Source organism: Nipponia nippon, unplaced genomic scaffold (genome assembly GCF_047370975.1).
Source record: "Nipponia nippon isolate SJK-2023a ecotype South Korea unplaced genomic scaffold, ASM4737097v1 scaffold_3, whole genome shotgun sequence".
Lineage (NCBI taxonomy): Eukaryota > Metazoa > Chordata > Aves > Pelecaniformes > Threskiornithidae > Nipponia > Nipponia nippon.
In genome coordinates, this window is record NW_028262347.1 from 93,202,141 (window position 1) to 93,214,975 (window position 12,835).

General features: G+C 37.7%; 1 protein-coding gene across 6 annotated transcripts in view; it reads left to right on the forward strand.

Annotated features, from left to right (window-relative positions):
• RHOBTB1 (Rho related BTB domain containing 1) overlaps nt 1-12,835 on the forward strand; it is a 55,094-nt gene that overhangs the window by 22,357 nt on the left and 19,902 nt on the right. For 3 of the 6 annotated variants that reach the window (XM_087765200.1, XM_087765203.1, XM_087765201.1), the window contains 2 exons: nt 6,851-7,052; nt 7,396-7,499. In XM_087765200.1, coding sequence (XP_087621326.1) covers nt 6,861-7,052; nt 7,396-7,499 — 296 coding nt within the window. In that variant the 5' untranslated portion in view covers nt 6,851-6,860. Of the gene's footprint in view, nt 1-6,682; nt 7,053-7,395; nt 7,500-12,835 lie in introns of those variants that run through there. The other 3 variants (XM_087765202.1, XM_009465968.2, XM_087765204.1) reach the window with 3 other exon arrangements.

Here is a 12,835-nt window from a genome sequence, read left to right on the forward strand (position 1 = left end):
TCTCCAACTTCACATCTTCCTTAGAGGCTGCTCCTTTCATTTCTGTGTGTGGCTATGGTCAATTTTTTGCTCCCTTTTAAAGCTGAGGGGATTATGGCAGCTGAATGGAGGCTTCTGAGAACTTCTTTCTTCCAGCAGGTAATACAGACTAAGGGGTAGCATCCAGGATTAAATCTGATGCTTGTTGGCCTAAAGCTGTCATGAAAGAAGCTGGTTCAGGAAAGCCAAGTGCAGTCTGTCTTGATGATAACCTCAGTACTTACCTTCTCCAGCTGAATCAAATTTTAGCAACATTCTGTGGGATTTATTTCTTTGTTTATACTGGCCCTAAGCTGAAACACCCCAGCTATCCCAGAAGAGCTGAAAAGGGGTAGAACCAGGTTCTGCCCTTGTGGAAGATAAAGGTGTTCCTGCTGACCTGCACTCTCCTTTTGTGGGCAGCAACAGCCAGGGGGTTATCTCATTTATCACTTCATGCAGTGAAGCAACATTTCAGTCAGCTACCCTTCTCTTTCTACCCATGGTAGGTCCAAGGGTTTCACATTTGAGATCAGGTCAACGTTAGAATATAAGGGCTTTTCTCCGTTCCCAGTCATTGGCTGTATCTGTTGTCATCTTCTGTTGATGGGCCAGGTAGGGCAAGTAGTTGATAAATTCCAGAGTTAATCTTGAATTTCTTCCTCCCATGTCAGTCTCTTCCTTTTCAGTGTTTCCATGTAAACTGCCAGAACTTTAAATAATGGCAATAGAGCAATGCCTCTTCATCCTGGATGAGAATCCAGCCTGATATGCCTCATGCCCATCTTTGTCCTCTGGTGACCTAGTGATCTGATCCCACCTTGAGTCTTATGACCCTTTGTCACCAGCTCATTCTTTGATGCTGACAAGGAATAGTTTTTCTTTTTAAAGCAATCTCCCTATTGGCACTCCTGCAATTTAATAAAATACTAATATTAATTTATATATATATGTTAATTTATACCTTATGAAAAATGTTTTGTGATAGTCTTTCAGCAGCTGGTATAGTTTATCTGTTACTTGATACCATGTTGTGATTTATTTCACAAATATACTTGGTGGGGCCCTAAATTCATTGATTAAATTGAGCCAAACCACAAAACAGCGTTTTGGCCCTTAACCTTTCCCCAAATCAGAGCTGTCTGTGAATTCTATACTCTTGCATAAATGAACAGTAAGTCCCCCTGCCTTTTCCCCTGGCATATATGTGTTAATCCATTAAGATTCTGAAACAACACATGGCAGGTTATATATTGAGAACGAACATTTCACACGCGTGTTCTGGCTCATGTGCTCTTCGGTCCTTGCTAGTGTGCTGGTGCCTTGGGATTCTGCAGTGTAAGGTAGTGACTTCAGTGCCTGAAGAACTTGGCATTTTGCATCTCCTTTTCCAGTTTCCATGGTTGCAAGCAGTAATTTTGCAATTTGGGGATGGAGGTAAGAGCATTGTGTAGTCTTGTGAATTTTTTTATACTCCTTTTGATATGTTATTGTGTAATGACTCTCTGAAGGAGTCACTCCAAAACTATACTCAAAAATACATTTCCAGAATAGATTGAAATATGGACTACCTACAAATGCTTTTTCATATAGTTTCAAAAGACTCTGTTTTTCAGAGATAAATGTTAATGGTCTTACTACCTTACTGGTGGCCTGAGTTTTTCAAATAATTCCTACCCACACCATTCATATTAAGAGGTGGTAGATTTTGGTGTCTCTTTCCCTTAGATTCCTTTAATAAAATTGTGATGTTGTAATTGTGGTTGGCAACTTGTTTGTTTGAAGGACTTTCTGGTTTTCATGTTTGGTCAGATTACTTGAGACAGGTTGGAATTATTTTTTTTTTTTACCGTGGAATAACTTAAAAAAAAACTTTACTGAGCAGGCAAGGTTCTTACATGCTGTCACTCTGAACCTTCAGCTGAAGAGTTTGCTCTTAACACAAGAACTAAGTAACATGCTTGCTTGTTTTCATGCTAAGAGGTGCTATCTCAGTCTTACTGGGCGTGTTTAAGTACTGAGCTAAGAAGTAAATACCTGCAGGATCACTCCATAATCACTGATTAATGTAGACACTCCTAGTGATTTGTTTGTGGTGTTTTGCTGAAGAGAAAAGGGTTGATAATTAGCTACCGCTCTTTGAAAAAAAAATCTTGGTTATGTTTTGTACATGCTAAGTGATGATTTAAAATATCTGGGAATTTCAAAATGGGCAGTTAGCTGCCTAGGCAGTGAGATCCATAGAGGTGGATTCCTGATCCTGCACAGGGAACACACTGTAGGGTTTGGATCTTCATCCACTTTCTTTCCATCAGAGAAAAATGCAATTACAGCTTCAAATGTATTAAACTGCATTCTTAAGACAAGTTCATGGTTAGGATCTGGTTTTCCTTTGTGTATGAATACACCTACATTAATACAGAGAGAGAGAGAGAGAGAGAGAGAGAGAGGGAGATTGTGTGTGTCTATTGTGTTTAATCTGTGTACCAGTGGAGTAGATAATCAAGTGATATGCTTCATCTACAGATCTTTTGGAAAATTTCTCTAGAAAGGCAGTGTTTCATTACTGAGGCTGACTAGCCAGAAGGATCTGCATGCTATGGCAACCGCAACTGTTTTTTAGCGATAATAATAACAACTCATTCAGCAATAAGGAAAAACTAAACAAAAAACCAGGCACCCTACAGCAATTTGAGGTGAAACAACAGAGAAAGAAATCAGTAACTGTAACCATCTGCAAGCCATGGTTCAGAACAGTAACCTTATACTTCTTTGGAAATAAATCAGCTTTATTTGGAATAGTTCTTTTCTGCTAATTGAGTGAATTAATTAAATGGCTTTATCTTAGATCTTGAGTCTACTCACATCTTCTGATTTTTGGCTGCCTCTGTCTCCTCTTCATCTGCAAACAATCACAGGTGACAATGTAAAAATAGAAACATCTTAAGAGATTTTTGAGATCCTGTGTTATTCTTCCGGGTATCTTTTTTCATTTCTATCCATCTGCTCATCTTTCTTTAGAACTGGATTAAGCAGCTGAATCTTTCGCTGCTTTCTTTTGGGAACAGCCATATTTGATCAGATCTTTCCCCAGTAGGTTTCTCACTGCTCCTCTCATTTGATGGCCTTTCTGTCTTTCTCTGGTTTGTTTAGCAGTTTCCTCTCTGAGAATGGTCACACTTCGAGTAACTTTCCTCGTACTTTACCCTATTTTGTTCTGTTGGTAAACTAAACTATTGCAGGATGTAGGTTGGTTTTAGCGAGTTTTTAATTGGTCTCGGAATGTTATGCTTTTTTTTTTTTTTTTTAATTAACCTTTATATATGCTGGTTTGCTCTTGTCTAACCAGTTTTGTTCTGGTTTTGTTTCAGGTCCAGTTGGTCTTCCCAGATGTTATCAGACTTTCAGAGCTCAAATCTAGATATTTTTTTTTTATTTAAGTTTTGTAAATACATTTTTAGCATTTTTAATCACTGTGATTATATAATAGGTTTAGCACAAGCTTAACCTAGAGGCTACCTTAAAAAAACTAACCATGGCTGTATTTTTAAGATCTTGTACATATTCCTGGCTTTAATCATTCCAGTAGCCAGAAGGCTTCTGGCTACATTTGTAAGCATTTAATCCACATGTTTTGCTAATTGTTTATACTGTAATTTGTTGTTAGCATCTGTTTTTATTTGAGGTGTCTAAATATCTGTCCAGGCTTCTGTCTGTTAGTCTCTTCAGGAGCTATTTCTGTTTTAATCTCTTTCTGAAAAATAGTGAACAATATTAAAATGATCTGCATTTTTAATACATAGATACTCTATATGTACTGGAGAGGATTTAAGAACTTTCCTTAACATAGCCACAAAGCTCTAGTTTTGTTTTTATTCCAAGTTTATTTTATTCTCTGTCCTGTGCAGTATTGAGTCACGCTAAAAATATCTTCATTAGACTGCCATTGATCTACAATAGGGCATTCAGGCATGCTGTGTCTGAGTTCTGTGATAACTTCGCTTTAATTAAGTTAGTAAGTATATCAGAAATTTAAAAAAAATAATTTTTAAGTTTTATTTTCATGTGTTCCTTTTCTAGGATTTTCAAATAATTGTATTGATTTCTCTTGTTACTTTTATTTAGATTTGCCTGTTAATTTTAAACTTGCTTTGTTATCCTCTTGGAAATTTTTTTAAGATTCCAGACTCTGTGCTTAATACATATTTTGTGACTGACTGAAGTGCAGTTTTGCAGAACGACCATTTAAGAACTCTTGAAGAATTTTAAAATCAGATTGTTATATAAAACCTCAGCTAATCTGTGTAACAGCATTTTAATGGAATATTGGGTTGGAAGAGAAATTGCTTTGGCATCTCTCTGCTTGGTGGTTTAAAACCAACCAGACACACTGGCTAGCCACGCTCCTTCGTTTTGTTTTCCAGCCTTGTAAACATTTCCACATTCCATCTGTGATGTCTAGTCCATGCATGAATAAAATATAAAGTAATTTAATACCACATATACTGTCAGGGGGTTGCTGTTTATTCTCAGACTTGACATGAAACTTTTTTAGATCACATACTGAAACCTCTTGGGTTTTTGCTACTCATTCAGGGCCCTGCCTTTGAGGCTGTGGTGTACAAATGTCTTGTTCTCTGTAATGTGGAAAAAAGCATATTGTTTCTGTACTTTTATTTATATCATGACTGTATTCTTGGAAAGGATGCGAAGGAGGAAAGAGGAGTTAGCTCTCATTTCTCTTATTGTATTTGGAGTCATGGAGATGGTACAGAGTCCATGGAGCACCCCAGGTATCAGCCTCGTGAGAGCTTGCATCCAACAAGCAGCTGTGGTTGGGTCACAGACAGGTAACTGGAAGTCTCCGTAGTCCTTCACCTCAAGACTAGTAACCTTTCAGGATGCAGGTTACAATTCAGATGGAGGGATAAAGGCAATATCTTAACAGGTTTGTTTCCTTATCAGCTAAAACCTCTGTGCCGACATAGCAGGTTGGTATCACAAGGCCATTAGGGTTTACATGCAGTAGATATTGTGCATGTATGTTTGAAGCCATGTTATTTGCTCTACATTTGGCAGATTGCAACGCTCTAGTTGTGCAACCATGTACTTGAGCCGGGATGAAGAGTTTCTGGGCCCATGTTTCAGTCTAGTGTAGGACAACTCTCTAAAATGTATTCTTGCTACAGCACAGACTAGCATGTAAGAATATATTGGAAATGTATTTTCTTCTGGAAATGCTACAACACAGACTAACACGTATTTCCAGAAGCATTCAATGTCTGTGAAAACATATCAGTGTGACACAGTAGTGGCATAAACTCACGCTGGCACCTTGCTGTCTGTGTGGTCCCTAACTCCTCCCATCCACACATTATAACTGTACCTTAGCCATTATAGCTATTAGCATGCAGTCCATGCCTAAAATTTTAAATAAATGGGTAACATTTAATTCTAACACTGACTTTTGTTTCTTGGTTTACATGACTTTAAATAATGAAAGAATGCAGTTAAATTAGTGTTTGGCTAGTAATTACTAAACATGCTTTTTCTTAAATCAGAACATAGTGCCTCTGACAGTGAAAAATGGACACGAAAACAGCTTGTATCTATTATTTTAAACAGCCTGACAGTTAATATATATTCTATATTCATGTGCGAATGAGATGTGAATATTAAAAAAAGTATTAAAATGAATCATTCGGCTTCTTTCTCTGTAGTGCTTTCTTCTCAGGAAAAAGGACACCATTGCTCCAGATGATGACCTGTGTTTTGTCAATTAAATTGCTCTAGGTGTCCTTGCTGAAATAATTATTAGGCAAGCCTTCCTGAACATGTTTGTGCCTTTCATTTTCCCTTTTCTCCCTTCTTGATTACAATTCCTTGGCACAGACCAGATTGCTCAGCAGACTACTAGACATTAGAAAACCAAAATCAGATATATCAAACTATGATCCCGTATTCCTTTATATGAAAATGACAGACTGTAGTAAACATGCAGGAGTTGGTTTTAGTTTTTCAAATATCCATTTTTCCAGCTTACATTCGTATCCAGGCATTTGTTCAATATGTTGCCATAGAATATTTAAGTACATGTTTTCAATAATAACTTTCCCTGAGGACAGTAGCTTCAAAAATCTCTTTCTCTTCACTTTCCATTGTCACGTAAAAAAGAATTTGTAGGTATAGATAAGTGTATTTGCAAGTTCCTGCTGGGCTGTTTGGTTTCATTTTAGTCCATGATCTGTACAAACTTCTCCTTGGAAAATTAAGTGTGTGATACATGCAGGATATAATGGGAGTTGTGGTGTGTAAAGAACAGAGTCTCTGGAGTCATCTTACAAGTCAGTTTTATTGTGTGCATATAAGTAAAACCATCTGTGTGACTTGCTGTTAGCAATATTGTTTGGACAGCCCTAAATCAAATCCTGAATGGGCAAGATTACAGAAGGCAGGTTTATACTGGTATCCTTCAGGTTAAACCCACTGATGTCCAGTCTTTTCTCCTTCTTGGCATAAAAAGTATTAGCAAGCGGTAAGTTTGTGCTAGCTGCCCTTGTTTCACCAAGATCTATCTTCTGCAAACAGGCTCATGTTTACAGAAACCAAAGTGAAAATAGCATGTGAACAGCATAAACCGCAAAACAGTTGTGCATTTGCATAACTGTGAGGTATTTAAAGGAACGGGTAGCTTACTTTGGTACAGTTTGCTACAAGCTTCTCCTCAAGAGTTTGTCCTCTTCAGGTATCTCTCAAGAAGTGGAAGGCTCTGATTCTGAATAGCATTGGTTTTGCACAGTAGTAGAAAACAAGTTTAACTGTCTTGTTACAGTTTTTGATAAATGGACACTGACATGGACTACGAAAGACCCAACGTTGAAACTATCAAGTGCGTGGTGGTTGGAGATAATGCAGTGGGAAAGACTCGTCTAATTTGTGCAAGAGCATGCAATACAACCTTGACTCAGTATCAGCTGCTGGCAACTCACGTACCAACTGTCTGGGCCATTGATCAGTACCGCGTCTGCCAAGAGGTAAGGACTGCAGGTGTACAAAATATGGAGCACATGCTGTGAGGTTGTACTATTATTTATTGGCAAGCCTTTCTTTGTCAGGTTGCAGCAATGAGCTCACAAGTCTCTACTGCAGCCATGGTCTGATACGCATCTCTCAGAGTCTCTCATTCTGAAGTAATTTTTTTACCAAACCTATTTTTAGGAAGATGCATATTCTGCCAGTTCTATAAAATACAGCATTTGCTGAAAACTGTATGTGATAGACTCTTGGTCTAGTATGTTTTGGACCTTCTTACGGGGCGAATTAGAAATGTACTTGTTTGATGGAGGGAAAGAGCATGCTATGTGTGTTCTGTTCTAGGTCCTTGAACGCTCAAGAGATGTTGTGGATGAAGTGAGTGTTTCTCTCAGGCTGTGGGATACGTTTGGGGACCATCACAAAGACAGGCGCTTTGCTTACGGAAGGTAAATTGATCCAAGCAAAATTTTAAGTGATACTTGTAGTAAATTATAGGGCAGAAAAAAATTGCAAATCTTAATTTTGAAAAGCAAGGACTTAAAAACAATCAAGGGTATTCATATTCCTGCCTGCTGCAAAGAAGATTATGTGCTGCAAGGATTAAAAAGATATAAATATTTAAAAAGCAGCGTAGTTTTACTATGCTACATTTCCTTGAACAGCCTGCTAAGCTCTGTCAACAACTGTTGTCCTATTTTGAATTGTAAAGAACATTCCCCAAAATGAGATTGTAGTTTTACAAAATTGAATATCAGCATTCCCTCCCTGTATAAGCAGTGTATGATATAATTGCCTAACAAGCAACTAACAAGGAGAGATGTTGGGAAGCATCACTCTTACTCAATGAAATATTTTTTTTATTAAAACCTGTGATACTGAATGGGCAGCTAACCTCTTGAGAGCAGAGCGAATTTCATGAAAGGTGAGGCTCTTCTGTATTTTCTTAATTGAGGAAAGGAAAGTTTTTTCTTCTATAAATATCAAGTGTCTGCTGGTGAATTGATTAGCCCTGGAAATTTTAAAATAAATAAATAAATATGAATGTAATCTAGATTATTCCAGCATGTATAATATAACTTCAGCATAGTTTCAACAAGGACCGAAGCCAGTGATAGTCTTTCTGTTTTGTTTAATGGTAATTAGATCTGACCATGTAGCAGTACAGGCAGCAGAACAGCTGAGTAACAGGCATTTGAATACATATATAATAAGAAGAGATTACCTGTATTTGGCAAATACTGAGCTGAAGATGGATTTTGGACAGGTATTTTCATAACTGACATTTGAGCAAGGTCTCCGTCCTTGCACATTTTTTCACCTTCTTACACTTTTTCATATCCTTTTCATATCTGCTTCAGTCACTGCAGATGATCAAACTTCCATAGACAGATATTTTTTTTTTTCCAGCTGGGAACACCCTTCGTCGAGTGTCTGTCCCAGCTTTGGATTCCATGTTGTCAAAATGCACTGTCCTACTCTTTTCCTTCTCTCTGTGCTACCTGATGAAACAAGTGACTTTGAAGGATGACAGTCTTTTCTATTCTCTAGCCCTTAGAACTGCTGGAGTGGGTTCTGTTGGTTGAATCCACCAGTTAAATTTTCACACTGTAAAACTCCATATGGCAGTTTGTACAAACCCTCCTTTGTATATAGCACTGTGTTAGTTGTGTTATCATAGAGTCATGAATTACCTTGAATTTTGTGTCAGGAGCTAAAGTAGCAACGCATCTGGGCTACACAGCCTGTACCATTTATAAATAAGCTTTGTGAGTGAGGGAAGTTACTGACTTTAAGGTAATATTGACCTTAATATTTAGTGCTACTTGAGTGTGTGAATAGATATTGTTTTACCTTTTGGCAGCATATGGAGCCTACTTTGATAAATACCGATGTAACTTAACATTTCCACTAACTGTTCTTCATTGATACGGCCTCCTGATATTCTGCAACAGATACTGTGTCACTGAGAAGATTACTAGAGATTAGGAGAACAAAATCAGGCATGTTCTGAACTCTGATCCCACGTCTACTGACAGGATGGGAGAGGGGAGGAAACATACTTAGATTCTAATCCTGCAAACGCCATAGGAGGACGTGAATAACTTGAGATCTCGTGGGATTAAGCATGTGAACACAGTGATTCATTTGTGATGTTAGCAGAACTAAACCTGTGTAGAATCAGGTTTGCTATACCCTGATTAACCTAAAAAGACTGTTCTGGAAACCTCCTGTTCTGTTAGTGTTTTTTCTGCAAGTCTGTTAATGCAGAAAGTAACTGGAAACTCTAAATAAGCTATTTTATAAATAGAATTTCAGTTGTAAAATTTCCTAATTGTAAGCACTGTTTAGGTACTTCATTGTTTTGAAAGGCATTAATGTTTCATTTAAAATCAGCTGGTTAGTATTTTATCTATTTTAGCATTTTAAGAAGAGATTTCTGATATTGAATGTTCACATTTATAGGAATTGATTTTAAATCACCTCTGTACATTGAACTACAGTCTGCTTATAGCCGAGTCAAATCTTGCAGTACGGTGAAAGGCGTATTTTATGCCAAACTGCTGAAGGCTACACCTACAAGTGCACCATGTTTCTGATTGTGTGAAGGATCATATAATAATATAATCCTTTGGTTCTCTTCAAAATTTTTTTATGCATATGCCCTTTGTGCAGGGGAAGGCTTATTGTAGCCAAACGCTCAGCCAAGACCTCTAATTGTCCTAAACGTGGTGTAACAAGCACCAGCAGGTCATTAATTCACCTGCTGCTTGTTGGAAAAGGTTGTTCCGTACAGTTTTACAAAATGTTACATAAATAGATTATGCTATAGATGCAGGGTGAACAGTTAATAGGACTTGCAGCAAAGATAAATCTTTCTTAACTCTTCATTTTTCACAGATAGAAACATGAAAGCAGAATGACAAAAGGAATGTGTTTTCCGCTATTTTTGTGTGACAGAAAGAGAGAAACATATTTGAATGCCACTGAGGGTGGAATGGTTAATGTTTCTACTGCCATCCTTTAAAATGGGAGTATGGAGAGTGAGATCGAGCTTGCATTCTACTGTGTGGTGGTTAGTTTAGTAATCACAGTCCTCTGTGAGCTTTGGGAAACAGTTCCTGACAGCTTAAGGGAGGGAGGAAGACGTGGCTGGAGGGACTTGTGGAAATATTTGCTGCAGTTTTATAGCATAACATGTTTTTTTTTTCCTTAAACTAGAGTGTGTGCTTTAGTTTTGGAAGTATCCTGTTCAGTTCAGCTTAGGCACCATGTGATGCCAAACAGTCATTTGTTAATATTGTCCCACAGGGTTTCATTTGATGCAAAATCACTCCAAAATGTTGTAAAATGACAATGTCTTTGTTATGATTAGCGTATTGATTTCCAGCTCCTAGTCACCTCTTTTGTTTAGTAACAATCTAGTCTCAGAGCTATTGTATTCTCTAAGCCTGCAAATAAGGTGGAAACTTCATATAAAGCTCAAGTTGTTATGTACCAGTTTCCCTGGGAGGCACAAAATTGCATGTGTAAAGACATGAAAACATTTTAATTTACATTTCGACTTGTCAGGAGTCACTATCCTCTATCCTCCTGTCCAATCTGGTTTTGAATGAGAGCGTCAACATATCATTGTGTTCAAACTAATTATAAAAACAAAATGGGAAAAAGACTGGCTTGCACTTTTTTTTTTTTCCTTTTGCATCCTTTTCTTTTTTATTTTTTTCAGGTAAGCATGTTTGACTACGATTTGATTAATATCCTACATATCCTGGTTTTTTTATACATGCAGTTCTAGTATGTGTAAACATGAGCGCAAATCTGCAAAGAGTTAATTCAGTCCCAATCAAATATTTATTCTCAATACCATGGATGTGGTTTGTCAGCTAATTCAGCCAGGATGATTTATTTACTTGCAGCTTAAATGTGAGCTGTAGACCAAACAAAATCTGTTCATACAGCATGGACAGAAAACAGCTTTTTCCTCGTGACTTACAAATGTGAATGAGCCTTGCTGTGAGATTGCTGACAGAGCCTCTTAAAATATGTTTAGAGTATTTCCTCTGTTGTGAATAGATTTCATAAGCCTTGTGGGTATTGTACGTACACAGAGGAACACATGCATTCGTCTTTTTCTGTGTGATTACAATTTCCTTAACCAGTTACGTCAATGTAACTGAATCCATAAAAATATACCTTCTGAACGCTGCTGAGAAGGGTCTGTGAGAACAGGGCTTTATCACTCGTATTTGAAGACTTACACCAATCTCTTTAGGGTTGTTCTGCTTTTTGTTTCTTTTTCTTAAAGGACAGTGATGATGATATTCCTATAAAAACAAAACCTAGGTAGCTTTGATGTAAAATGGTATTTGCATTCAGCAAATTCAGTGAGATTAGGGTGAAGTGGGTATCTTCACAGGGTTACTTGGTTTGCCTTTAGTTAGATCAGTGCCCTCTGTCACTCACTGCTGGTGCCTAAGCTGAGAATGGGCCAGCAGCTCCTCTCCTTTCTTCAGAGAAGGTCCAAGGTTTCAGAAGTGCTTTGAATGAAAGCCCACACTTTCCCCTGCAGTCTTGCTATCCTTGTTTTTATGTTACGATAACTCTCCACCTTCCACGTGCCTTGCGAGCCATTTACTGGAGTGGGTTGGAGGGGATCATCAGAGATGTATCTTCACAGTAGTAGCACTTAACAGGCACAAGACAGTCTTTTGCTTTGTTAGCAAAGGGTCAGCTGATGGGGAATCCGGTTGTTTTCAGATGTTTCTCAACTTGGCTGCTTCCTTTTGCTATGTTTTGCTGCCACAAAAAGTGATATACAGTATCTTCAAATCATCTTCAAATACCAAAATTTGTGAGCCTCTCCATCTACTTTATAGTGGTTTATAAGCTGTTCAGATTCTTCATCAAGCAGTCCTGAAGAACTGTAAAACAATTTTTTTTTTTTTAATGATTTTTTTTCTCTTTTGAGTTTGACTCAGATCAACCCCAAGAAAGACTAGAATAAGCAGAGAGGTTCACAGAGAGGTAGCTTTCTCAAGTAGTTTTATTCTGATATGGTGTGTGTATGCACTAGTTTTTTCTTCTTTTGTTATCTACAATAACATTCGAGGCTTTTTCACTGAGCCGATGGGAAAGTATATGCTTCATATACTTAAAGCAGTGAAATTAATGCAGATCTACTACTTTTCTTCTCTGCATCCCACCGTGGTTCCATATTGTGAGTAGAAAGAGGTTGCTATGGAATTGCTGTTAGGAATCCTTCCTTTAAAAAGGTATGTGCCCAATCACTGTTGGGGGGGGTCTGAGGCTCAACTTGATGTACATGTAATCTATCTATAATAGAGAGACACCTGTAATGCTTTAAGCCTTCCTTGACTGGAGTGAAAAAGTATGTATCAAGTGTTATTTGTGGTATTACATGATTTTCCATTTTTCCTTGCTCTCCTAAGTCAGTGGCTAAGTGGCTGGGTGGAAAGAGGGCATTTGGGCTCTATCCTAAAAGACTGCAACATCAAAATTTTTGGAAGTGCTAACCTGGGAAGTGATTTCCCATCAAAATCTTGATCTTAGTGAATTATTTCATTGTGAATAGGTGCTAGGTGGATTTCCTGAGCTGTTTTCTACTCCAAGGGAGTCAGGATTTCAGTCTGTATTTCCTCATACATATGTCAAAATATGAAACTTTTAAACTGAGTTCTTATCAATAACTTTGTGACATCAACTTGCCAGTTTCTTGACAGTTTTTTCAAAATAAAAAAAAAGGAGGAAGCTGGTTTTGGTG